The sequence below is a fragment of the Elephas maximus genome, chromosome 3, assembly GCF_024166365.1.
Source record: "Elephas maximus indicus isolate mEleMax1 chromosome 3, mEleMax1 primary haplotype, whole genome shotgun sequence".
Lineage (NCBI taxonomy): Eukaryota > Metazoa > Chordata > Mammalia > Proboscidea > Elephantidae > Elephas > Elephas maximus.
This window is the reverse complement of record NC_064821.1, coordinates 7,145,294-7,172,807: the sequence shown is the minus strand read 5'-3', so window position 1 is coordinate 7,172,807 and position 27,514 is coordinate 7,145,294. Positions and strand designations below refer to the sequence as shown.

General features: G+C 55.2%; 1 protein-coding gene across 1 annotated transcript in view; it reads left to right on the top strand.

Annotated features, from left to right (window-relative positions):
- The window catches only part of MAP2K2 (mitogen-activated protein kinase kinase 2), a 37,560-nt gene extending 11,579 nt beyond the window's left edge, over window positions 1–25,981 (top strand). The window contains exons 3-11 of the mRNA XM_049876427.1: window positions 2,586–2,732; window positions 9,324–9,401; window positions 11,143–11,194; window positions 11,375–11,499; window positions 12,580–12,793; window positions 15,563–15,627; window positions 18,532–18,593; window positions 19,697–19,742; window positions 22,375–25,981. Of these exons, the coding sequence (XP_049732384.1) occupies window positions 2,586–2,732; window positions 9,324–9,401; window positions 11,143–11,194; window positions 11,375–11,499; window positions 12,580–12,793; window positions 15,563–15,627; window positions 18,532–18,593; window positions 19,697–19,742; window positions 22,375–22,485 (900 nt within the window). The 3' untranslated portion in view covers window positions 22,486–25,981. The remainder of the gene's footprint in view (window positions 1–2,585; window positions 2,733–9,323; window positions 9,402–11,142; window positions 11,195–11,374; window positions 11,500–12,579; window positions 12,794–15,562; window positions 15,628–18,531; window positions 18,594–19,696; window positions 19,743–22,374) is intronic.
- The last annotated feature ends 1,533 nt before the right edge of the window (window positions 25,982–27,514 follow it).

Genomic DNA, 27,514 nt, shown 5'->3' with positions numbered 1-27,514 from the left:
GGTGCGTGTGCCTTTGTCGTTACCTCACAGGTATGTTCCCACCGGAGGAAGGAGCATCCTGGGGTTCTGGTACATTCTGCCGTCCTGCCGGGTGTGACCGTATCGGGCAGGGGTCAGGGCAGGTGCGAGGCCGTGCCTGGGGAAAGGCTGGGGCCCTGGATGCCATGGCTCCCGGCCGGCCGGCTCCAGTCGCCATCCTCAAGGTCATCCAAGTCAGTGGCACCAGCCTGCTGAGCAGGTGGCGCCCCGCCCGCGCCCCCACACGCCCGGTGGCATGGCCAGAGTCAGCCTCCCGCTGCCCTGCACGCTGCACATACTTCTCCATGCCGCGTGCCCTTGAACAGGCAGGTCTTTGTTCCCCGCGGAACGCCCCCCTCCCCCGGCCATTTGGCAGGCTCCTACCCTTCCTTAGAGGCCCAGCCCGAATGTCACCTTCTCGCCGCCGTTCTTTGGCCTCTCAGAGCCTCTCTCTGTAACCTGCTTCGCTGACAGCGTTTCCTTGCTATAGTGACCCCTCCTCCCCCTACGGTGGGGCCATCTTAGTCGTCTGGTTCCCTTCTCATTGGCCTGGTGTGTCATTAGTGCTCAATGCAAATGTCTGTTGACGTGACGACAGGCTCTGGCACCTCCTCTCTGACAGCTGTGTGAAAATGGCATCTTTTCCTTGTCTTTGTGAGATGGCTCCACCACCCGTCTGTCAGTGTGTCAGACTGTGGCAGCCGTGTGTTGCTGCGATGCTGGAAGCTATGCCACCAGGATTTCAAATACCAGCATGGTCATACAGGTGGGCAGGTTTCAGCTTCCAGACCAAGACAGACTAGGAAGAAAGGCCTGGTGATCGACGTCCAAGCATCAGCCGATGAAAACCCTGTGGATCACAGCAGGACGTTGTCCGATATAGTGCTGGAAGGTGAGCCCCCAGCTGGAAGATACTCAGGATACACAGCGATCACAACCATGGACTCGAGCGAACCAACAGCCGTGAGGATGGCGCAGGACCGGGCAGCGTTTCATTCCGTGGTACACGGAGCTGCCACGAGTCAGAGCCTAGTGGACGGCAGCTGACGACGACAACTGCGGTGGCTGATTAGCCAGGAGGTGTGACCCCAGGGCGTCAGACCCTGGCCCACGGTGCCGGTTCACTTGGGGTTTATCGGTGAGGGTTGCTTCTGCGTTTCACCAGCTGTCCCTTCGGCATCTCTCCCGTGATTCTTTGGGCTCCTACCTTTAACTCTTGCTGTGATGGACTCAGTGACAATTTCCTCTGCCACGTTCAACTGCAGTGGAAGGAGGGTTAGGATCCGAGGATGACGACGGTCGGGTGGTGTCTCTGGCCTGGAGGTGGGAGAGCGCTTTATGTAAACTCACCCCTGGCTGACGGAGGGGCAGAGGGGAAGTAATCACCCCTCTGAGTGGGCATCCTGTGGAGAAGGGCTGGCACTTGGCGCAGTGTTGTTGATTGTCATCGAGTCAGCCTGACTCGCGGCAGCCCGTGTACAGGAGACGAAACGCTGCCCGGTCCTGTGCCGTCTTCACGATCGTTGGTCTGCTCAAGTCCGTGGTCGCGGCCGCTGTGTATTCTGAGTGCCTTCCAGCTGGGGGGCTTATCTCCCGGCGCCGTCTCGGACAGTGTTCTGCTGGGACCCGTGGGGTTTCCTTAACTGAGGCCCCGAAGTAGATCACCAGGCCTTTCGTCCCAGTCGGGAAGCTCAGCTGAAACCTGTCCGCCATGGGCGACCCTGCTGGTGTTTGAAATCCCAAAGGCATAGCTCCCAGCATCACAGCACGCAGCCGCCACAGTGCACCACACTGCCAGACGGGAGTGGGGTAAAGTAGTGTAAACTGTAAAAGTGTAGTTTAGTTAAAAAAAAAAAGGCCTGGTAACAGCTCCCACTGTAAGGAAATGAAAAAACGTCTGCTCAGTTGATATTTTTTTTATTTATTGAGATACAATTCCCATACCAAACAGTTCACGCTTTTAAAACGTACAGTTCAGTGGTTTACTGTATATTCCTAGACTCGTGCAAGCATCACCACAGTCGATTTTAGAACATTGCCATCACCCCAAAAAGAAACCACGCACCTATTAGTAGTCACTCCCTGCCCACCTTCCTCCGGCCCTTGGCTGCCACTTCTTTCTGTCTCTGGATTGGCCTGTTCTGAGCATTTCATATGGATGGAATCGTATACTACGTGGCCCTTCGTGTCTGGCTTCTTTCCTTCAGCCCATATTGTCGAGGTTCATCCATGTTGTAGCGTGTACCAGGACTCCGTTCCTTTTTATGGCTGAGCAGTATTCCATTGTGTGGATAGGGGCCACGTTGTGTTTGTCCCTCATCTGCGGATGGACACGGGGTTGTTTCTACCTTCTGGCGAGTGTGAGCAGTGCTGTAGTAAACATTGGCGTCCATGCACCTATTTGAGTCTCTTGCTTTCGGGTCTTTGGGGCACAGACCCAGGAGCAGAATTGCTGGGCTGCTCAGTTGATGTTGAACACTGTTGTGAGCACCTCAAGGGCAAAGGCCGGTGGCCTCCTCTTCCCTGGTGGTCCCCTCCTCACGGCCTTCCACCCTCTCCCCTTGCAGCTGATTCACCTGGAGATCAAGCCGGCCATCCGGAACCAGATCATCCGGGAGCTGCAGGTCCTGCACGAGTGTAACTCCCCGTACATCGTGGGCTTCTACGGGGCCTTCTACAGCGACGGGGAGATCAGCATCTGCATGGAGCACATGGTGAGTGCGCCAGCCGGGGGCTCCCGGGTGGGCCCTCGAGAAACCAAGTGAGCTCGTCCCGAGGCTACCGGGACACCTTTTCTTTTCCTTTTTTTTTTCAATTTTGATGAAAATATATTCAACAAAACGTGCGCCCGTTCAGCTACGTCCTCACATCCAGTTCACTGACAGTGGCTACATTCTTCACATCGTGTCACCATTCTCCCTGTCTCTGCCCCGATTGTTTCACCACTGTTAGCTTGGACTCTGCCCCTTAAAGTTCTCTTTTGTGCTTCAGGGTAACGGTTGTTCATTCAGTCCCATAGAGAGAATTCTTTAAAAGAGCACAGTGCTCAAGGCGAACATTCTTTATAAAACGAGCTAAACCGTGGTTGAGTTTAAAGACTTCATGGGATAGTTGGCAGTTCAAGGCAGAAAGGTTGTTTCCAGGCAATAGATTCAGGGTTTCCCCAGTCCCATCGTGTCCAGTGAGTCTGGTTTCCAGGAAGAATTTGAAGTTAGTTCAGGGATAGCTCTTTTGCTTGTGACTCAGAGTACAAGCACAGGATATAAAATTCATGTAGGCCAAATAGAGGTCCAGTGCAAAGGAAGTCTCCCCGCCTGGAACCCCAGGGTCCCTGTCCTTGGAGGCAACAACTGTTACCTGTTTCAAAGAGGATCCTTCTGGAGACAGTCAATGCCTGTATGTAAGCTTAGGCACGTAGAGATTCTTTTAAACCCTAGTTGTTTGCTTTTTCCCTGTTGGCCTATAAAGAGCTTACTTCTTCTCATGTGCCATTGTGTCAGTTCTGACTCTTAGTGACCCCGTGTGACAGAGTAGAGCTGCCCGATAGGGTCTCCTAGACCTTCTTTCTGGAAGTAGGTTACCAGGTCTTTCTCTGCAGAGCTCCTGGGTGGGTTTGAACTGCCAGTCTTTCAGTTAGCAGCTGAGTGCTTAACTGTTGCACCACCAGGGCTCTTTAGAGAGCTAGCGCCACCTTTTCACCCACCGTATAGCATTCCACTGTGGGGACGAATCTGTTTGATAATTTCTTAGACACTCCCCTGTTGGTAGACACATGGGTTATTTCCAGTTTCTATAGAAGTTTCTGGAAACCTTGGTGGTGGTTAAGAGTTCAGGCTGAAAACCAAAAGGTCAGCAGTTGGAATGCACCAGGCATTCCTTGGAAACCCTATGGGACAGTTCTACTCTGTTGTATAGGGTCAGTATGAGTTGGAATCGACTCAGTGGTACCTGGTTTGGTTTACGAGTTATAGAAATTTCTAGAAATAGAAAGGCCGGGTCCAGGAATACATGTAATTAAAAGTGTTACTGATATTTCCATTCTCTAAGAGAACTCTATGAAGCAGTGGTGGCTCAGGGGTAGAATTCTCACCTTCCATGCGGGAGACCCGGGTTCAGCTCTTGGCCAGGGCACCTCACGCACAGCTGCCGTCTGTCAGTGGAGGCTTGCGTGTTGCTAGGACGTTAAACAGGCGCCAGTGGAGCTTCCAGACTAAGATGGACTAGGAAGAAAGGCCTGGCAGTCGACTTCTGAACATCAGCCAGCGAAAACCCCATGGATCACAATGGCCTGAGCTGCAGCCAATCATGGGGATGGCCCGGGACTGGGCAGCGTTTTGTCTCGCTGTGCATGAGATTGCCATGAGTTGGGGGCTGGCTCAATAGCAGCTAACGGCAACAGCAACACAGACACGGTAGCAGCCTGAGGAACTTTCTAGAAGGTACTCACTGCTACATCCCAGCTCAGACCTGTGGGATTAACATCTCCAGGGTGGGGCGCAGGCATTGTCTGTTTTGAAAATACCCTGGTTGATTCCGAGGTGTCCCCTCGTTAAGAAACTCTGGTTTTGAAGCTCAGAGTGGGTGGGATGGAGCATAACGAAAGCAGAAGTGGTCAGAGCTGAAGGTCCTGAGAGGAAATGCCGTGACCCCATGTGGAGCCAAATTCATCAGGTGTGGTCCTTCCCGCTGCCCATCTCTCGGAGGGGCCTAGGCCCACTGGCACCCTTGCGACACCAGGAGGCAAGTGCGGCTTTTGACGCGTCGGTTACGCCTTGAAAACGCGTTGTCACCTTCGACAGTTTTGTAACAGAGGCAGGAAATGAATTTGAGCAAGTGTGCCACAAGAAATACCCCGTGAGCAGGCAGCGTGGTGCAAGAGAGCCCTGTGTGGGTGCGAGAAGGCATGACACTGCTACCTGGCCCCAGCTTAGCTGGGTGGTCGCAAGCACGGCCCTGTGCTTGCTGAGGCCTCGCATGTCACCTGAGGGGGAAATCCTATCCTCTTACCTTCCTCTCAAAGTGATCGTGCAGACAGAAAACAAAGGGAGAAAAAAGGACATGGAAGTGCTATGTGGCCTGCAGGGTGCTGTTCGCATTGGAGGTGGCCACCGGCCACCTCTGACACCCTCCCTCCTCCCAGCTCACGGCAGAGATGCTCTACTTAGAAGCCCTGCCCGTGCCCCTGAACAGTGACTCATCTCCGTTAATGGGATTGGACTCAGCCCCCGAGGGCTCCTCCTCTTCCCTGTGCAAAGGTGGGGAGCACCCCCCCACCCCCCTTTCCTCTGCCTCTGTTCCTGGTGAATTTAAAGCTGTGGTTTGCAGAGCAGCTGTGTACCACACAGCCCCGGGAACACAGCCCCGGGACACAGGGGAAGAAGGTGGTCGCTTCAGTGTGTGCTCGGGACACCAAGAAACCAGACCCATTGCCGTGGGGTCGACTCTGACGCGTGGCAACAGCACGTGTTCCAGAGTAGAGCTGCTTCGTAGGGTTTTCTGCTGGGGGCTGCTGGGGGGGTTGACCCGCCAACCTTCCCATTAGTCGTGCACAAACTGCTTGTGGCACCCGGGGACCTGTTCACCACGTGCATCCTGTAAACGTCCCCGGTCAGTCCCGACTCCTGGCGACCCCACGCACAACAGAACAAGGGTGCTGTCAGGTCAGTCCCGACTCCTGGCGACCCCACGCACAACAGAACAAGACACGGCCCCGTCCCGCACCATCCTGAAAATTGTTGTCACGCTTGAGCTCATTGTGGCAGCCGCTGTATGAATCCACCTCATTGAGGGTCCTCCTCTTTTCCGCTGAGCCTGCACTCTGCCAAGCATGGTGTCCTTCTCCAGGGACTGATCCCTCCTGACAACACGTCCAAAGTATGTGAGACGCAGTCTCCTCGCCATGCTCGCTTCTAAGGAGCATTCTGGTTGTACTTCTTCCAAGACGGATTTGTTCGTTCTTTGGCAGTCCGTGGTAGATTCAATATTCTCCGCCAACACCACCATTCAAAGGCGTCAGTTCTTCTTTGACCTTCTTTATTCACTGTCCAGCTTTCACATGCATATGATGCGACTGAAAATATAAGGACGGGAGGACGTGTATGTGGTGCACACGGACAGTACGCGTAGTGAGGTATGGGCTGTGGTCCCAGGGTTTGTACCAATAGGGTTTATGATCAGAAACAGGTGGAGGCCGTTGATTCTGAATTATGGGATGAGGCTTCGTGCGTGGGACATTCCGGACGCAGGAGGCGTGATTTACTGTGAACAGTGAGGACAAGGCGACGTTAAAGCAGTTAGGAAGGAGAACCATGAGAAACCCAAACCAGCTGCCTTCTAGTTGACTTCGATGTGTCGGGGTGAGACTGTGCTCCAGACGGTTTCCAGGGGCTGGTTTTTGGGAAGCCAATCACCAGTCCTTTCTTCTGAGGCACCGAGTGGACTTGAACCTCCAACCTTTCATCAGTAGCCAAGGTGTTCACGGTTTGCACCACCCAGGGAAGACCCCTCACTGGCAATTAGCAACATAGATTCCGTGCAGAAAATTAAACCGTGGGGCTGGCTAGCACAGGTTGACAGCGAGGTACTCGTAACCCGGGTCTGACCTGGAAGAGTTACTGGAAAAATTCAGGGTGTGGACGGGGTGGGGGAGGTAGAAGTGGACTGTTAGGAGCTGCCGACATTGCGGGGCAGCTCTTGGCATTTCTTGGGTCAAATCTATTGAAGAGGGCACCCCCTTACTCTACAATAATAAAAAATCGGACGCGTCATTCGGTGATGGGTGATTCCAGAATGATCCCGGGCCGCTCCGCAGCGGTGAAATGAAAATGGCACGTGTGTACCGTAAGGGGAAACCCCCAAGAGACGTGACCAAGTGGGGGCAAAGGCGAGTTGCAGAGAACACCCTCAGTATGAGCCCATTTTTCATACTTTTTAAGTCTCTTTTTCTCTGCTCATGAATGTGTCTGTAAAGGCACACCTCAGTCCAGCCGAGTCCAGGGAGGTAGAGGGCTATTCGTCTGCACTTGAGTTTTGTGTAAGAAAAATGAATTCACCTGTGACCTGCTTAATAAAAATACGTCAAGAGCGTAAAAATAAGAGACCAGCCACAGTGTGTGTTGTCACGTGAGGAGTGATGTTGGGGGTCAGAAAGGCCGACAGCAGTAGCTCCTGCACCACATGCTGTTGATAGGACTTGGGCAAGGTACTTACTCTGGTCTTCTCAGGCGTGGAGCAGTGGGTCGCAGTGAGGGGCGATTCTGCCCCAGGGGACACTGGAGATGTCTGGGGACATTTGTGGTTGTCACCACTGGAGCAGTGCTGCTGGCATGGAGTGGGTGGAGGCCAGGGATGCTGCTCAACACCCTACAGCACACAGGGCGGCCCCACCCCAGAGGGTGACCCAGCCCCATGTCAGCAGCGCCGAGGGGAAGAAACCTTGTGTTAAATTACTTGGAAAAAATTGAGTTTGGTCTCTGCTCACACCAGACACCAGAATAAATTCCTGCTGGGTCAGACGGTGTAAACCAGGGGGACCCTCTAGCTCCTGTGATTTCCCTCCTCTTTCCAGTCCCACTCAGTGTGTGGATTTAAATGTGGGCAGCATCCTCGGACATCCTAGGTCAGATTGTGGGACACAGAGTTTCTTGGGGGTCAATGGAATCCCCTAACCCAGTGTTCTCACCTGGGGTGGTTCTGCTGCTGGGGGACACTGAGCGATGTTTGGGGACATCTGTGGTTGTCATGACTGGGAGGGGGTGCTACTGACATCGAGTGGGTGGAGGCCAGCGATGCTGCGTGCACAGGACAGCCCCGCCCCAGAGAAGGATCAGCCCCCATGTCAGCAGTGCCGAGGGGAGGGCCTGCTGTCTGCTTGCGGGGGCTGTTCCCAGGGCTCCGTGGGCGGGGCCGGCTTCCGTGTCTCTCAGGACTATTCTCCATGAGCGCTGCCGTTGCTCAGCTGACGCTCATTACAGCTCCAGGCACCATCATAACGGACGGAGCTGGTTCAGGGAGCAGGGGTCACTGTCCAAAACGTGTTTTTCATGAGTTCTTTTAAGAGTGGTTGCTAAAACAAAAAAGAGAAGACTCCAGGGGCTTCCAATCTGGCCAGCTGGGCAGGGTGCCCCCAGCCACCCAGGCTCACTGGAGCTGGAGCACCTCGTCCTGTTGGTGACTCCTTGGCGCCCCACCCCAGCTACACCCGCCCTGGTGTGTCTTCTCACAGCAGCCAGAAGAGACTGGATACCATCACTCACAGTTGCCTGTGCCGTCTCAGTGTGCTGGGTGTTACAGTGACCCCCGCGGCCTTTCTCAGGAGCGCGGCTGAGGCAGAAGTGCCCAAGACAGTGAGCGGCAGCTAAGGAGACCCATGTCGCGTGTCCGACCGCGGTCAGGGCTTGGCATGGCACCCCTCAGTGTTATGGGGACATGTCCGGAAAGCCCCACCTCTAATGAGGCCCCTGGGACTGGGGAGGTCACTGCCTGTGTTTGGAGTCACACCCAGGGCGGGCCGGGAAGTCAAGTGGGGCGACCAGTCTCAGGGTCTTCTCAGGATGTCCCTGTGCCACAGGGAATGGACTAGAAGACCATGGGCGGGGTGGGGGGCTCGCCTGCTTCCAGAGGAAGCGACCAGTGTTGCCCGCCTGCAGTGTGCAAGCCCCTCGGGCGTTAGGTTCTGCCCTTTGCTACCAGGGAGGTGTCGGCTGGCCGCCTGAGGTGCAGAGAAGTCAGGTCACAGTCGTGAGCAAGGAAACCGTGGAGGTTCTGTGTGAGTGGGCCGCCTCACGCCCCCCCTTTGCTCACACTCCCCTCCCATTGAGGTCTCGAAGCTCGTTTCTGGGGTCCACACTAGGCCCACGGAGCTGGCCGAGGCCTCAGGTCCAGCACATTTGTGATCGCTCTGATCCCCAGCCCAGAAGTTTCTGTGGTCCAGACGGAGCAGGCTGGCTGTGGGGAGTACTGCCGGGGCCCCGGCGATAACCACGGCCCAGGGCCCCACCTGCCACCCCGGGCCAGTGTCAGGAAGCTGAGTCATAGCACCGACAGGCTGGCCTGTTCCAGGAAGAGACGCTGCATGTGGGGATGGCACTGGCGTTCTCATCCCTTCCCATTTCCTGATGGTCCTGGGGGGCAGTGGCCAGGCCTAACTGTGGAGGAAGTAGCAGAGCGCCTCTCAGAGGCCGGGCCATGCTGCCTTCACTACCTGCCACGCCACGCCATGCCATGCCAGCTCTGCTTAGCCAGGCTCTGAGGGCAGGCAAGGTGACTCAGAATGGTTTGCTTTCTCTCTTCTGTGGGCCACCTAGGACGGAGGCTCCCTGGACCAGGTGCTGAAAGAAGCCAAGAGGATTCCAGAAGAGATCCTGGGGAAGGTCAGCATTGCGGTAAGTGTGTGTGTCACCCATTGACACCGTGTGCCCTGGTTCTGCCATGGCCCTGGCATTGGGCCCGTGCTCCTCACCCCGGCTCTGCATGGATCTGTTATACCTCCTTCCTGTTGCATGCGGCCAGGGAGCCAGAGCAGAGTGAAGCCCACCACAAAGGGGCTGCTGTCCCCTCTCCCACTGTGCAGGACTCTGAGCTAAGGGCATCCCTGAGTTCCCCATCTGTCGAGTGAAGACACTAGGTCTTAAGATTCTGCCCTGCACAACGTCCTGGCCGCGGGGGGCAGGGGACATGGAACACCCCTGGGCTAATGGGGGCGGCCAGTCTCCCAGCCCCTTCCATTGCCTAGCGGACAGAAGTTCCCGTCTGCACCATGACCAGGGCCCTGCGGACGGCGGTGCCAGAAGTGTGTGGGAAAGCAGCTTGAGAAGGTGGTTGAAGGGAAAATTCAGGGTGGGGGGTGCAGGGCCACCGTGACCTCTGACCATACTCCCCCTCACCGCCAGAAAATGCGCTTGGGGCCCCAGGGGACAGGGCAGAGCCAGAGGTGCCCTCTCGGGGTGTCTGTGCCCCACCTTTGCAAGTCAGCACGGCCCTCGGTTTTCCTGGCTCCCAGCCGACAGTGAGGTCTGGACAGAAGATGCTGCTCCTGGGAACCTTTGTTTCCTTGCCTGTGAAAGGGGATAACCTTGACCTGCCTCTTGTAGGTGTGGGCGCAGATGAGGTAATGGGGTCACAGTGACTAGCGTGGTACCAGGCCTGTGGCGTCTCAACCCCAGAAGCCACCATTGGGGTGTCACTTCTGTCATCATTTCATTCCACGGATGGGCCCTCCAGACCCTTCAGTCTGGTGGAGCTCAGCACTGGGCCGCGGTCGCCCCTGCAACCCAGCGCTGCACCCTCGCTGACTGTGACGGTGGCAGCTATTGTAGATCGTGTGCCTCGGCCCTCTCCCCTTTAAATGGAGGCAGAGTACGCCTGCCCCCTAGGGAAACGGCTGTGCGAGAATCTGAATTACACACATACGCAGCCGCAGGCAGTGGTGGAACTCACACCTTCTGCACGGGAGACCCAGGTTCGCCTCCCGGCCGGTGCACATCCTACACAGCCACCACCTGGCTGTCGGCGGGGGCTTGCATGTTGCTGGAATGCTGAACAGGCTTCAGCGGAGCTTCCAGACAGACGGACTAGGGAGAAAGGCCTTGGGATTGACTTCTGGAAATCAGCCAGTGAAAATTCCTGTGCAACACAGCTCTGTCTGACACACATGGGGTCGCCTCGAGTCAGGGCCCACTTGCTGGCAGCTGACAAGGTGGATGCATGTTATCCGCAGTAGTTACATCCTGTAAAGTCCCACGACGCGGACGGAACCAGCCTTGTTCAAATACAGCACATCGGAGCCTCAAATTCTTCCCCACTCTGCCTGTGCGTGTCTGAATGCGCCTGAAAGCCCCGCCAGTCTCAATTTTGGGGTTATAAATACCTTTTAGCAAGTGGGTGAATTCACAAATACAGACCTCCCGAGTACTAGACACCTACTGTGCGTGTCAGGCCCTTGGGATCGCGCCCGGCACGCAGTAGCAGTCCCGCTGTCGGCGCGGTCGTCTGTCCACTGTTCCCACTCATCCGCCCCTAAGAGTCACGCTCAGTGTGAGCACTGGCCCGCTAACTTGTCCCAGACGCAGTGGCTCCCCAGGCCCGGCCCGCGACCTCGTCCACTGACCCCTGGCTCCCGCGCAGGTTCTCCGGGGCTTGGCGTACCTCCGGGAAAAGCACCAGATCATGCACCGAGGTGAGGGGGTCGCAGACGCCCTCCCAAGCCTGGCCGGGCCTTGTGGGCGGGGCATGTGCTGGCAGGTGGGCGGGGCCTTTGCGGGGGGCGTGTGCTGGCGGGTGGAGGGGTCTTTGCGGGCGGGTGTGGTTGCGCCTTCCGTGCCCTTGGTGCTCATCCGCAGCCCGGCTACCTTCTCAGATGTGAAGCCCTCCAACATCCTGGTCAACTCCAGAGGGGAGATCAAGCTGTGTGACTTCGGGGTGAGCGGGCAGCTCATCGACTCGATGGCCAACTCCTTTGTGGGGACACGCTCCTACATGTCGGTAGGTCTCTGGAGGGAAGCTGTCATTTTCCGTACTCCCCGCTTTGCAGCCAGCTCCCCCATTTCCAGGAAGCTCCTTGCAAACCCGCTCTTTCTGGTAATGAGTCCTCTGCTTCTGCCTGATTTCTCCTTCCTGTTAGAATTCTAACTCTCCTTATCGTCTCACTCAGGGTTTTGTCTCTCTGGAAGGCCAGCTTGGTTCCTTGCTCCTGGTAGTGATTGGGGGTAATGAGTGAATTTTGGAAGGTGCCCTGGTGGCACAGCAGTTAAGTGCTCAGCTGCTAACTGAAAGGTTGGTGGTTTGAACCCACCCAGCAGCTCCACGGGAGAAAGGACCTGGCAATCTGCTTCCATAGAGATTGCAGCCTAGAAAACCCTATGGGGCAGTTCTGCTGTCACATGGGCCACTGTGAGTCCAGATTGACTTCATGGCACCCAACAACAACAACAGTTAATTTTGGAAGCAAGAGTGGGCTTGTATGTACTTCAGAAAACTATTGAGTGACCACAGTTCCTGGTTGGTGCAAACGTTAACATGTTCAGCTGGTAGCCAAAAGGTGGAGGGTTGAGTCCACCCAGAGGTGCCTCGGAAAAAAGCCCGGTGATCTCCTTGAGCAAAATCGGCTGTGGAAAACCCTGTGGAGTCCGGTTCTACTCTGACACACGCGGGGTTGCTGGGAGTTGGGGTCAACACAATGGCAACTGTTTTGGTGACCAGGAGCCTGCTGAGTTGATCCTATAAGCAGATTCTAAGAAGTCCATGTCCAGATGGTCAGGAGCTAGGAGGCCGTTCCCTGACCGGAGCCAGCTGTCCGTGGCTACAGCACTAGGAATCGCAGGTCTCGGAGCAGGCGCCGTCAGAGTCAGCTTGAAGCCCCTCCATCCCAAAGTCTCCTCATGCATTGGGGGCAAGGGGGAAGAGGCGGAATTGCTTTCTTTCTTTTGCAGTGAAGGGAGGAGTGGCTGCCAGGGGAGGGAGTGACACGAGGTGCCCTCTCTGACCCCGCAATCCCCCGCCTGCCTCCCAGCGGCCCCAGTCCCAGCCCTCCTCCCTGGCATTTCTCTCTGTCTCGCCCGGCAGCCGGAGCGCTTGCAAGGCACCCACTACTCCGTGCAGTCGGACATCTGGAGCATGGGCTTGTCGCTGGTGGAGCTGTCCGTTGGGAGGTACCCCATCCCCCCGCCGGATGCCAAGGAGCTGGAGGCCATCTTCGGCCGGCCGGTGGTCGACGGGGCCGAGGGAGAGCCCCACAGCGTCTCGCCACGGCCACGGCCCCCTGGACGCCCCATCAGTGGTACGGCCTGAGTCTGGGACATCTGCTCCAGGAGGGCGGTGACCTCCCCTGGCCCCTCATGTCACCACCTGTCCCTGGGTAGAGCTGATGTGGTCAGCAGTCCTCAGACGGTCCCAGGATTGCTGGGGACAGAGCTGGAAGTAGCACCCCAAAGCTGTTACGTGCAGGGCAGCTGCACCTATTGCTGCCAGCTGGAAGGAGCTGGAAACGAGCTCCCAGGCCAAGCCTGCGGTTGGCTGGTTTTCCCACATTTTGTCATGGAAACATTCAAACCCACAGAAAAGTTGCAAGATTTGCCCGGTGAACACAGTGATACCTACTGCCTAGGTTCTGCCATTAACATTGTGCCCTGTTTGAGCCAGGCTTTAAAATCCGAAGGAAATCCTGCCAGCTTTGATTCGGAATTTCCTCAGGTGGCCCATTGGATTTGGCCCCAATACACGTTTCTACAGAAAGTACGGTGTGGCGGAGATGGGGGTCTGGGGGGACAGCTAGGTCCCTGGAGAACCTTCTGGCACTTAGAGCAGCCATCTCATGAGGAGGAGCCACTGACCCTAGAGATGGTCAAGCTGGGACACGTCGGCCATGTTTTGGAGATGGCGTAGAAAGAAGGTTGAGGCTTATCTTTAGTCAGATAACAGGAAGAGGTTCGAGTTAAATTAGGGTCCAGAGGATCCTGTGGTCAATCGTGGGGGTTTTGGGCGGTGGTGGGTTTTTAACAGCCTTACTGAGATATAATTCACGTGCCATACAGTTCACCCATTTAAAGTGCAAGTCAGTGATTTTTATTATTTTCACAAGATTGTACAATATCAACTGTCTAATACAGATAATTAGAGATCACTACTATCTAATTCCAGAACATTCTCATCCCCGCACAAAAGAAACCCCATAACCATCAGCAGTCACTCTCTGTTCCTCTCTCCCTCCAAGCCCTAGGCAACCACTGATCCACTTCCTGTATTTATGGATTCGCCTATCCTGGACAATTCATACCAGTGGAATCATGTGGCCTTTTGTGCCTGCATTTTTTCATTCAGCATAACGTGTGCAAGGTTCATCCCTGTCGTCCATGTATCATTGCTTTGTTTCTGTTTACGGCACAGTAGTATTCCATTGTGTGGACAGACCACATTGTGTTCCTCTGTTCATCTCTTGGTGGGCATTGGATGATCAGACCATGTTTACCACAGTATTTTCCAGCCCTGCCTCCCCTTCTTGGTGTGGCAGCCAGGTTGCTCGGGGCAGCCATTTTGATTTCATCACAGAGAAAAATCTCACTGCTCCTCACCCCCAGGCCTGGCTTTGTGTCCAGCCCCTTGTAGAGGACTCTCCCAGCCCTGAATTGCCAAGGCTTCCTGACTGTCCGTTCCCAGAGGGGAGGGTCGTGGGGTAGGCCGGACCACCTGGCCTCCCTACACCCCCCTGACCCTGGCCGCCATGCCTGTCTCAGGGTGGGGCCAGAGACCAATGTCCAACTGCCAAGTTCGGACCTGGCCAGCTGCGGTGAGGACATGGGTCCGAAACCCTCAGCCCAGCCGCCCACCCCGAGTGGCATTTGGGGCGTCTGCTGTCACCACCAGCAGCTCTGTGCAAGGTCACATGCCCATCCTGGCGACTGGCACCCCCTGCCCTACCCTGCCTGGCACACCAGCAAGGAATGGGCTATGTCTTTGGCACACTCAAGCCCACGCCAAATGGGTGACTTCTCAGAAATGCTCCTGCGTTCATGTTGACCCTTTTTTTTTTTTCAGTTCACCAGAAGCTAGGGAGAGAAATGGTTTTCCCGGGGAAACATGCCCAGCAGCAGCACAGCCGGCCTCGGCAGGGGAGAGCGGGCTGAGCTGCGTTCACACCTCAGTCCCAGACTGCCAGAGAAACGAAGCGGTCAGCCCCGCTGCTCATCTGACCCCTGGGATTTTTGTTGTTGTTGTTGTTTGTATCATGGTACAATATGTGTAACAAGAAGTTTGCCATTTTGTGGTAGAATGGTCTGGAAAAGGACGTGGCGATGGTTGCAGACCATGATGAACGTGACCAGCGTCACTGGGAAAATTCTCAAACTGGCAAATGTACTAGTAAATATTTTTTTACCACAATTTTTAAAAGTTGGCCATTTTAGCCATCTTTAAGCTACAGTTCGGTGATGTTAATTAGGTTCACAACGTTGCAACCGTCACCTCTGTTTCCATGAGTTTTCCATCAGCCCCAACAGAAACCCCGTGCCCCTCCCCCGGGCCCTGGCGACTGCTCAGCTACTTTCTGTCTCAGTGAGCTTGCCTCTTGTAGATACTTCCTGTAAGTGGAATCACGCATTATTTGTCGTTGTTTTTTAATTTGGTAAATATATGTAACACAACACTTGTCATCTTAGCAGTTTTCACGTGTACAGTTTGGTACAATAATTGGTTCTTCATGCTGTTGAACCATCACCCTTTCCTGTTCCCAGATTTTTCCGTCCCCCTTAACAGAAACTCAGTGTCCCCTAAGCAGTGAGGCCCCCTCTCCCCCTCCCTTGGCCTGGTAGCCACAGGTAGCCACGGGTAAACTTAGGTCTCTCTGCTTGCCTGTCGTGGCTGTTTCCCGTAAGTGGGTCATACAGCCACTGTCCTTTAGTGACTGACTGCTTTCACTCCTTGTTCAGGGCGGTGGCATGCGGTAGGACCTCATTCCTCCTTATGGCTGAGTAATATTCCACTGCCTGCCTGTGCCACGTTGTGTTCATCCCCTCACCCGTTCATGACCCTCTTGGTGCTTCTCTCTGCCTAGGTCACGGGATGGACAGCCGGCCCGCCATGGCCATCTTTGAACTGCTGGACTACATTGTGAATGAGGTCAGTGCCTGGAGCCCCCGACTCCTCGGTATACTCGGTGAATTCAGTCAGTCCTGCCAGGGTGCCATCTTAGTGACCTGGCGCTGCCAGAATAAAAATACCCCAGGCGTGTGGCTTAAAGAACAGAGTGTATTGTCTCGGGTTTTGGAGGCTGGGAGTCTGAACCCAGGGCGGCGCAAGTCTAGCTTCTTTCTCTGCTTTAGGAGAAGGTACTTGTTCCTTTCAGCTTCTAGTGGCTGCCAACAGCCCTTGGCATTCTTGGGCTTGTGGATGTTTCTCCTTCACTGGGTGTCTGTCTGTCCTGCTGTGTTTGTAAGAGGCCACTCAGAAGGGTTTGGGTTTCTGCCCCACCCTGTGTGGCCTCATTAGCATAACAATAAGCCAAAACCCATTGGCCCTGGACTCAATTCCAACTCCTAGGGACCATATAGGACAGAGTAGAACTGCCCCATGGGGTTTCCAAGGCTATAGTCTTTACAGAAGCAGACTGCCTGATCTTTCTCGCGTGGATCAGCTGTTAAGTTCAAACCGCTGACCTTTCAGTTAGCAGCCAAGCACTTAACCACTGTGCCACCAGGGCTCCTCAACATAACAGTGTTACTTTGATGGGTGCCGTCAGGTCAGTTCCGACCCACAGTGACCCTGTGCACAACAGAACCAAACACTGCCCGGCCCGGTCCTGCTCCATCCTCACAGTCGTCGTTATGCCTGAGCCCATTGTTGCCGCCACTGTGTCAGTCCATTTCGTTGAGGGTCTTCCTCTTTTTCACTGATCCTCTACATTACCAAACATGATATTCTTCTCCAGGGCCTGGTCTCTCCTGATAATGTGTGTCAGCATAACAATGGAAAACCCCTGTTTCCAAACTGGGTCATGGTTTACAGGTACAGGGGTTAAGGACTTCAGCTTATCCTTTAGTGGGACACAGTTCAAGCCATAACACATCTCTTACAAAAAAGAAGATAATTCAAGAATCAGACTGGATTTCATTTGGGGCCGCAGGGCCAGGCAATATCTAGGCCATTCTTTTCAACAGAAGGCAGCGAGGTGTGAAAATACACCCCCTTCCTTCTTCCTGCCCCGCACAAGTCCACCCCCTCCCCGGGGGAAGTTTTTTATAAAGACAAACCCAGAATTTCCACTACTGTTCCTTCCTTTCAAGTCCAGGGGCTACAGGTGCCCGTGAGCTGAGCACCGGGGCCCAGGTGCCAAACTCCTCCCCACCCCCGACCTGGAAGCTTTCGTCACCCTGTATCTCTGCACCGAGCCCCTTGTGTCCGCATGCCCGAACTCATAAATAATCACTGCTTCCCGGGAGAAAGGCCAGGTGGTACCTTGTCCCTGAGAAGGCGGCTGGGAGAGCCTGGCCAGGAGGCGGCTTGTCTTTCCTGGGCAGCCAAGGGATCGAGGGCAAGCTGGCATCCCGTCTCTTCCTGCGCATCATAGGCCCACTTAGTGTTTAGTGCACTAACCGCGGCTTACAGGTTTATCTCAATTCGTCAGACAACCCCGCGAGTGGGTGGTATTAACGCTCCCATTGCACAGACAAGTAAACCAAGGAAGACCAGCTAGGACAGGAGGAGCAGGACTTGAACCCAGAGCCCTCACTCGGAGCTGCCTCACCCTGCCATGGCCTCCCTCCCCTGCCCCCTGGGCCTTCTGTGGGCATAGGTGGGTTTTCTAGAGCCCCTGGGAGTCTGGGAAGAGAGACAGGGCAGCCAGGTTGCACACAGCACTGGGCCCAGCCCAGGGCTGGGTCATGAGGTAAGAGGCTCAGAGCAGATTGGCGACAATAGGGCGTGGTAGCTCTGGTGACACAGCTTTCCCGCACCTGGCAGGGATGCCCAGGGCAGCTGCCCGCCCTTCCCGCCTGAGTGGGCAGTTTCAGCCCCAAGACATGGGTAGCAGAGAGCCCAGGGGAGGGGAAGGGCCTATGGCTTCACTGGAGCACCTCCCGACCCTGCACTGTGGCTGCCCCTTCCCCGAGGAGACATGTACCCAGCTGGGCTCCTCGGGGGGCCCCCAGCCCTCAGGCCAAACCACAGAAACTCGTCGGCCTCCTGTTGTCCAGGCCCCTAGCTCACGCCTGCTTTCTTGGTGATGGAGCCCGAAGCACTCGGTGCCACAGAATTCCACGGCGGTGACGGCAGACATCTGTATGCAGGGTGGCCAGGAGCGAGGCTGCGAGGTCATCCCCAGGTCAAGCCTGGGCCAAGTCGATTCCTACTCAGGGCAGCGCCACGTGTGTCAGTGGAACTGTGCTCCGTAGGATTTGCAGTGGCTGATTTTTCCGAAGCAGATCACCAGCCTTTGGAGGCACCTCTGGGTGGACTTGAACCTCTAACCTTCTGGTTAGCAGCTGGGAACGTTCACTGTGTGCACCCCCTGGGTACTTTCCGAGCCATGGAACAGGATCATAGCACCTTCGTCGAGTGTCACTGTGGTTGCTGAGAGCCCTGAAGACGGAGCCTGGCACGTGGTGTCTTTACTGTGTGGATGCTGTCCCTGCCCTCTCTGCGGGCTTTAGTTCCGTATTCCCCGTGGAGAGAAGCAGGCACGGGGCCTGGGGTCCACCCCCATCTCCAGATGAGAGCGGCCCCTGTTCTCCTTACCGTAAGCACCTGTGATTCCCAGAAAGTTCCAGAACCAGAGTACACCCCAGTTGGGAGATGTCAGAGGCAGGAAGGCTGCTGGGGGCAGAGCGATGCTGCCCTCTGCTTCCTGCAGGGTCGCTTCTGCCTCTCGGAGCAGCGAGGGGCTGGGAGGAACCTCCCTGAGCACAGGGCCCTCCCCAAGCAGAGGGCCGTGTTTTTATCCCACATGAAGGATGTGGAAACGCCTTTACAGGTGGTTCCAGAGCCTCCTTGAGCTGATGGACCCCACCCATCTCTTCTGCCCCACAGCCTCCCCCGAAGCTGCCCAGCGGCGTCTTCACCCAGGACTTCCAGGAGTTTGTAAATAAATGGTAAGCTCCCCTCCAGCACCATCTGGCTGGACAGGCTGGGTGCTAGACCCTGGGAGGCCCCGCCACCTCCTGGGCCACCCTGCCACCAGCTCAACCAGCCCATGCCCCAGCCGACGACCTGGAAGTACGTTGCTTCCCAGCCCCAGGTAGGGCTCCCCCCAGGTAGGGCTCCGTGGAGCCTGCTGGCCAGAAGTCCCGGGTCAGGAGTACCAGGCGGACTGGCAGGTGAGCGGCGCGGAGCCCAGCTCGTCCCCAAATCCCAGAATGCACCCAGCTTCCGTGTCCTTGGAGTCTTTATTTGAAAAGAGCTGTTGTTTCAACCTTGCCTTCTGCCAGCAGAGGCCCCAGGCCCGTGGGTTCTGTCACCCACCAGCTTCCAGAGAAGCCTCACAAGCAGGTTTCTGAGCAGGCCACCAACTGCTCTTGATCCTTCTGCCCAGAGGAGACTGGGTAGCGTCTCTGGCATGGGCCTCGTGCTGGGGCCAGCAGGGAGAACGGCCGCCCACTTACCCTCGGGGTGCTGCTCTCTTTCCGTGGGGGCATCTGCCAACCTAGCTGCCACTTGGGGATATGGCATGATTCACAGCACAAACTTTTCCTTGTGGTGACCCAGTGCGCCACAGGCCGTTTGCACAGCCCTTTAGCAGGCTCGTTGTACAGTCCAGTTTTACTCGGAAACATTTCCGTACATGTGCCCTGAACTGCTTGGAGCAGCCGCCTTTGCGTAGTTTCCTCTGGACCTACTGACTCCTGAGCAAGTGAGCGAGCAGGTGTGGGGATTTGATTCGAATTTGGCTGTACTTGCTCCTGGGCTTCTGGCCGGAAGGGTGCAGAAGGCATTTCCTACCCCATTTTCCTTCCCCTTCTTGCTGGGTGCCAGGCCCTATCCCCCCTCCCCAGGCATCCTGCCCTTTAAGCCAAGAGACAGGTGCAGCCCCTCATCCTGACCAGGACTGGGAAGCGTAGCCATGGCAGAGCAGGTCTGTGCCCCAGGATGGGGTCAGCGCAGGTGGCCAGCCATGGCTCACAGAGTGAGTCACCCCGGGGCACGGCTGACAGAGCTCTCTGTCCTCTCCCCTTCCTCCTGCCTCGCGGACCCCCAGCCTGATCAAGAACCCGGCAGAGCGTGCTGACCTGAAGATGCTGATGGTGAGTGATGTGACAAGCGGGGCTGCTTCCTCCCTCCCTCTGAGCCAGGGACCTACCTCCAGGATGAGGGGTTGCTCACCCAGGCCCCACTGCCTGCACCACGCCCATACTCAGCAACCCAGCCCATAGTCAGCAACCCAGCCGGCTGGGTTTGGGATGCGGGGAGTGGGCCGGGGCGGAGCCAAGCCCGAGAGCCCTCTGGGCCTCCCTGCTCCATAAGCAGTAGAACCAAGAGTTGGAAGCAGGCCTCAAACCCTGGGAGGACAGAACAACCCTGCTGTGCTTGAGGCATGGGTGGGTGAGGTTTTTGGTTCCTGGGTGCCATGGGTGCTGAGGCTTCTGGGAGTGCAGGGCTGCTTTCCTTCTTCATGTGTGCCCTTGGGGGTGTCTGGTGCTTGTGGTCTCTCCTGCCTCCCCGGCAGTTGCTCCTTTTTGGCCTGAGCAGGGTCCCATTTCCATGCCTGGTGTGGGCTCTCCTTCCCTTCAAATACCGGGAGACCCACTGCTTTCCTTCCCCACCCCCATACTCCTATCTCCTCCAACGAGCCCCAGGACCTTTGCACGGACGGTCTTCTCTTTAGAGGGCACCTCTTGTCTGTCCCAGGGCTGGCAGCTTCCTGCCGGGCCCTGCCTCAGAGCCTCCTTGAGTAGGCCCCAGGCCGCCTTGCCCAATCAGCCCCCCGTTAGTTGCAGCCAGTCTGTCCCAGTTTGTGTCCCTGTTTGTTGTAGCCCCTGGAGAAAGACAGGTGGGAAGAGTGTGTCTGTCTAATTTTTTCTAGAACCCCAGCACTCACTGCTGTCCTGACATGTAGCAGATTTTCCATTAACACACGTTAAGTAAGTGACACAGCGATGTGTCCTCGCGTGTGAGACAGGCGCATGTCAACGCCAAGGTCGCCCGTAATACCCCCCCACACGCGCAGCTCTCCACGGCAACCGGGTGTGGTAAAACCTGCCAGGCCTTCGCTCTCTGCCTAGGTAAAAAGACCTGTTATCTATATACACGTCCTAGGTCTCTAGTGTGTCTATGACAGAAGTACCACAGTGGGGTGGCTTTCACAAACAAATTTATTCTCGAGCAGTTCAGAAGGCGAGAAGTCCGAATTCAGGGCACCGGCTCTAGGGGAAGGCCTTCCCTCACTGTCGGCTCTGGGAGCAGGTCCTTGTCCCTTCGAGCTTCTGCTCCTGGGTGATCGCCCTGTGGCCTGGCATCCCTATTTCCCGTCTCTGCTTGCTCACTAGGCTTTATCTGCTCTTTTTCTATCTCAGAGGTGATGGGCTTAAAACACAGCCTACACTGATGTGGCCTTTTATCATGGCAAAGAAGACCTGTCCCCAAATGGGATGGCAGCCACAGGTGTAGGGGTTAGGATTTATTATCCGCCGTCATGAATTCTCTGTGTAACTGCTCCTTCTGTGACCGCAGGCAGTAAGAGCTCCGTCAAGCCTGTTGCCCTTGGTTTTTTAACCAAGCCTGCAGCCACCTTTGGGAAGGTCAGGACGCTCTCGCCTTCCCTGCCTGTACGGGAGGTCGCAGGTGGGGGCCTGCAGCTCTTGCTGTCCAGTGGGGAGATACTATCAGCCGCTGTCAGGTCGGCCCGACTCAGGGTGACCCCGCGCACAAAGGCAGGAGACGCTGCCTGGCGGTGCACCGTCCTCGGGAGCCGGCGGCACATGGGGCTGTTGTGATGCATGGGGTTTTCATCGGCTGATTTTTGAAAGTCCATCAGCAGGCCCTTCCTCCTAGTCTCTCTTAGTCCGGAAGCTCCACTGAAACCTGTCAGCATCGTAGCGACACACAGGCCTCCCCTGACAGCCAGGTGGTGGCTGCGCATGAGGTGTGCTAACTTTAACGGGACTAGAACCTGGGTCTCCCCCGTGCAAGGTGAGAATTCTGCCACAGAACCACCGCTGCTTCTGTGGGGAGATTAGACCCCCCGATGAACTCCGAGGCACCTGCCGCCATCACAGAGCTCATCTTTGCACCCACCTGACCCTTCCAAACCAGGAGTCCCTAGTGGGGCATTGTCCTGTGTGGGAACCACCAGCCTATTTAAATTTAGGTCCTTGGCCACACCAGACATACATCAAGGGCTCAATAGCCTCAGGTTGCTTTTCGCTGCAGGACTGGGTCGTGTGTGTAGAGAATGGAGCTCTCATCGCAGAAGGTTCTAGACAACACTACTGTAGGCCGACAGGTTTCACCCGACCAGTCCTGCCCCAGGGGACTCTGGGTGATGTTTGGGGACATTTGTGTTCATGAGTGGGTGGAGGCCAGGGATGCTGCTCAACACCCTACAGTGCACAGGATGGCACCAAAGAAGGACCTGGCCCTGTGTCAGCAGTGCTGAAGGGGTAGGACGCCCTCATCCCACCTCGTCTGCGTCTCTGGGCCCAAGCTCTGAGTCTGGCGTCTGTTGCTGCCTCTCTGGATCGCCCCCGTCAGATGTGTCCTCTCCTTTCTGGGTGTGGTCTGTCCCCTGTCCACAGCATGTCTTCCAGATGCCGGGCCAGGATCCTCTTGTCTCCGTGTCGTCCCTTTGTGTCGTGCACCAGGGTGGGGAGGCCACCCTTCCCTCTTCTTTTGGCAGAGCCCAGGGCCCAGCTGCTCACCTGTCCCTTTCCCTTCCAGAACCACACCTTCATCAAACGCTCCGAGGCGGAAGAAGTGGATTTTGCAGGCTGGTTGTGTAAAACCCTGAGGTTGAACCAGCCCAGCACGCCCACGCGAACCACCGTGTGACAGTGCCACCCGTCCAGCCGAAGACAGGCTGGCTCCCCCTGCCCCACACCCTGCCCGCTCTCCCAGCCCAGCCCCTCCGTGGAGGGGACCATCACAGAAGACACCGGAACGCCCCGCCCCCCGCCCCTCCTCTGCCTGTCGCATTGGCGCAGCTCTCTGGGTTCCGGGGAAGGGTGGCCGCTCATGTTGTCTTCTTGGAACCTGCTTACCTAGGTTTAAAAAACGGGGGGGGAGAGAAAGCAAGCGGTGCCTGTTGTATTTTGTGGCGTTTGGTTTCCAGGGCTTCAGCCTTTGGCTCGGGTTCCCCTGGCAGCGTGAGTGGTGACACCTGCTGCGGACCGAAAGGTTGGCAGCGGAGTCCACCCAGAGGCACCTCAGAAGAAAGGTGTGGAGATGAACTTCCAAAAAGCCAGCCACTGAAAACCTCATGGAGCCCAGTTGTACTGTGACCCACATAAGGTCTCCAGGAGTTGGGGTTCAGTTAACAGCGGCTGGTAGTCTGGCTCAGCCCCAGGGTTGAGGGGTTGAGGAGCTTCCGGTGAGGACAGCCCTGCAGGAAAACCTCAGCACCCACTCAGGAGATGGGGGAGGGAGGAAAGAAAGATGGCGTCGGCGCTGACTTTGCCCTTCTCCAGCCTCGGCGTGGACCCCCAGACAGCAGGAGGGGAGCCCTTCCTTTCCATCTTTCTGTCCGCTAGTAGACTCTTTAATGTGTAGAGAGAACCCCAGCTGTGATGAGGTCCAGTTCCCTTCGCCTTCCCCTCTGGGCCACTTCAGAGAGCTGGAGCCAGCAGGAAGGTCCTCTGCTCCTCCTCTCATCGACCAGAAACTTCTGCCTCCTTGTGGAGCAGCAGCCGCTGAGCTGAGGTCGGCTCGACAGAAAGGAAGCGCTGGGTTTCCACGCTGCTGGTGTGGTCGACAACCCCAGCATACCCGGCAGATAAACCTGCGCTCGCAGCTGACAGATGTGGTGGGTGGCTCTCTTGGTCCCCTCCACCAGCCCCACACCAATCGGAACGGCCGCCCAGCGCATCACTGTCAGCACCTCCAAGATGCACATGGGTTTTAGATTGACGGGAGGTGAGAAGTGGGGCGGTCCCTTCCTGGTTCAGGCCTCAGGGTCCCCACCAGGCCCTCAGCTCCCATCAGCGTTTTGCCCTTGACTTGTCACAACCTCACCCATGGGAGAGCCGGTGCCCAGCCCTTGGGGTCCCAGGGCAGTAGGAAGTGGCAGAGGGCCGGGCTGTGTCTGAGGCTTCTCCTCTTGAAAGATGTTGAGGCTGAGTGAGCGGTCCCCCTCTGTACTTCCTGACAGCTTGAAACAAGGTGATACTTATCTGTGGGCGCCTTGCAAAGGAAGGGTTCTCTGAAGGAGCAGCAGGAGACAGCGGCTTGTGGTCCAGTAGGGACTGCTGGGTTGTCTTCTTTTTTAGGGAAATCCTTCTAATCTGTGTTGTTTTTATTTTGTGGACACCAAAGAAGATACAAGTTGGTGGCCCCTTCGACCAGCTTTCCAGGCTTTTGCTACTTAATAATCCCACCCCTCCAAAAAAAATCTCTCATGATTTGTTAAAAAAATTACTAAGATCTTGAAGGCGGTGACCTGTGGGTAACCCAGATTCTTCGGGACCATCCTCAGAAGGAAAGGGGTTACCGTGTTCACTGCACTTCAGTGTCTTTGTTCTCCAAGGGCGCCAGCCTCTCGTGGGCGTTCAGAATGACCATATCTTGGGGCCTGTCATAGAAACCATCCCTAGGTGGTGCGGATGGTAGACACGCAGCTGCTAACTGAAAGGTTGGAGGTGCCACCCAGAGGCACCTCAGAAGAAAAGCTTAGAGATCTACTGCCAGGAAAGCAGCCTTTGAAAGCCCGGTGGAGCCCAGTTCTACTCTGGCACACTTGGGGTCACCATGAGTCAGAATCGACTCCATGGCAGTGTGTGTGTGACACGTGACAGCAGAAGTTTTCAGGGTTTTTGCTTCCTACCCCCACTTCTCATTCCCTAGGATCCCACTTGGCATCAAGTCAATTCTGACTCATAGTGACCCCGCATGGGTCAGGGTAGAACTGGGTCTTCAGTGGCTGATTTTTTGGAAGTAGATCCCCAGGCCTTTCTTCCAAGGCAACTCTGGTTGGACTCGAACCCCCAACCTTTTAGTTGGCAGGTGAGCACTTAACCATTTGCTCCACCCAGGGCCTCATTCCTTAGAAACGTTCCTAAACCGACTGTCCTCTACCCACAACTCCTGACTGTGTTAAAGTTGGTAGCATAGCTGCTGGCCTTCAGCACTGACACCCAGATCACCAGGCTGGCCAGAAGCGGCACAGACTTGGGGAGCCTCGCTCTTCTCCCCAGCCAGATGTGTCTGTGGGGCTCTGATGATGTGCTGGGCGCGACCTGGGTTTAAGTTTCTCTGCACGACGGACCCTGCCCTTTTTCCTATAAAAAACAAAATCAGTTGGTGTTTTGGGCTTCTGTGTGGGAGGACTCCCTGGGTAGTGCAACCAGTTAACTTCCTCGGCTGCCAACCTAAAGGTTGAGGTTCAAGTCCACCCAGAAGTGCCTTGGAAAAAGGCCTGGCCATCTCCTGACACACACGTGGACACCATTAACTGGGATCCGCTCAGTGGCAACTGGTTTTAGTCTCTGTGGGAGACTGAGGCTGGGCGTTGCCTGGCCAGGCTGCTGGGCACCCTGGGGCCCCCGACTGGCTCCCCGCCAGCCACCCCAGTTATTGGAGGTGGGATGTTCTGTATAGATGGGATTTTTTTTTTTTTTTTTTTTTTTTTCAGATTGAGATGTTTTGATTTTAAATAGTAGACCTTTCTGGAGTAGGTTTAGATTCATAGAGAATGCAGAAAGCACAGTTTGCGCTGGTGTTTTGGGGTCGTTACGCTTTACAGACCTCAAGATGGTTACATGGAGTGATGAGTCAAACTACTAGTGTGTGTGAGGGCTGCTCGCCACTCACCTGTGACCCTGCACTGCTCTGTGCCACCTCTTCCCCCCCCCCAAAAAAAAGCTCAAATTCCAAAGCTTTAGAATCTCATGTGTTGGGGGTTGTGTTTGTGTTTTCTTGGCTTTTTGTGTGTGTGTTTCACTCGGAAGAGGAAAATACCCAACATTTTGTTGGTGCAAATTTTTTTTTTTAGTTGTGGTAGAAATATAAATAGCAAACCATTTGTCATTTCAGCGTTTTTTACGTGTATAATTCAGTGACGTTGATTATATTCATCATGTGCCAGCAAATTGGTTTTGTTGCTTTATTTTGGTAAAACGTGTATAACACACCATTTGCTGATTCAGTTTTCACACGTACAGTTCAGTGACGTTGACGATGCTCATCGTGTCGTGCGACTGTCACCGCTGCCCTTTTCCAGTGTCCCACCACTACAGACGGTCAGTGCCCCCCAGGCAGGGACTCCCCTTCCCCTCCCTCCCGCCTGTAGTAACCATGAATAAACTTTGGTCTCTTTGCGTTTGCTTGTTCCAGACACTCCGTATGTCTCAGTTACGTAGTGCTGCTATAACAAATACAAGTGGACGGCTTTCATGAATGGAGACTTATTCTCACCCAGGCTAGGAGGCCAGAAGTCCAAATTCAGGGTGTCACCTCCAGGGAAAGGCTTTCTCTCTCCGTGGGCCCTAGGGGAAGGGCCTTGTCAGCAATCTTCTCTGGTCTAGGAGCTTCTCAGCGCAGGGACCCCAGGTCCAAAGGATGGGGCTTTGCTCCTGGTGCTGCTTTCTTGGTGATATGAGGTCCCTAAGTCTTTCTGCCACTTCTCTCTTTTATAACTTAAAAGAGATGAGCTTAAGACACAGCCAAATCGTTTAGATTGAGTTCTGCCTCATTAATGTAACTGCCACTGATCCCACCTCATTAACATCTTAGTGATAGGATTTACAACACATAGGGAAATGACATCAGATGACAGAATGGTGGACAACCACACAGTACTGGAAATCACGCCCTAGCCAAGGTGGCAGGTACTTTGTGGTCACAGTTCAATCCATGACGCTGTGTAAGTAGGAGCATCTACTGTTGGCCCTGTTGTGTTATGTCACTCAGCATGACGCTTTAAAGCAAATTTTGTTTTAACTCCCTGTTTTCATCCGAAATCAATGGCCCTTTTTGGCCAAGCTCTCTTCATCATTTCAGTAGCTTTTCCCCTCAGTGTCTTATGTTCCCGTGGGCTTGTAAGCATCTATGTAGTGGGGACCAGCCCCCTCAACGTTGCCCAGATCAATGAAAGCCCAGCCAGTACACAGTGTTCATCGCAGCGCTTTCCACAAGGGCCAACAGGTGGAAACAATGGGAACATCTGCCAACAGATAAACAACGGGGTTCATACACGATGGAATGTTGGGTGCTGTCAAGTTGATTTTGACTCACAGCGGCCCCTTGTGACAGAGCACAACTGCTCCATAGGGTTTTCTCGGCTGTAATCTTTACGGGACAGATCACCAGTTCTTTGTCCCGCAGAGCCTTGAACCACTGACCTTTTGTTTAGCAGCCAGGTGCTTAACCACTGTGCTACCAGGACTCTTTTAATGGAATATTACTCAGCATAAGGAGAAATGAAGTCCTGATACATGTTACAACACGGATGAACCCAGAAAACATCAGGCTGAGCAAAACCAGTCAGTCACAAAAGGACAAATACTGTGTGATCTCCTGTGTGAAATAAGCAAATATGCGGAAACTTTTTTTTTTTTTTAGGAGGGGGGAAGGGGGAGTTTTTACTTAGGGGGCATTGAGTTTCCGTTAATGGCGGGGAGATAATTCGGAAAAGGAGAGCGGGAATGGTTACACAACTTGAAAAACGTAATCGACGACACCAGAGTTGTCCGCAGAGAAATGGTTCAGGTGGCCTACATTTTGTTGTGTATATTTCAACACGATAATAAGAATCATAAAAAGTCCAGCCAGCCTACAGTTTGTGAGCAACAATTGGGTGGTGGTGGTGGTAGGTGCTGTCAAATGGGTTCCGACTCACAGCAACCCGATGTACAAGAGAACGAAACGG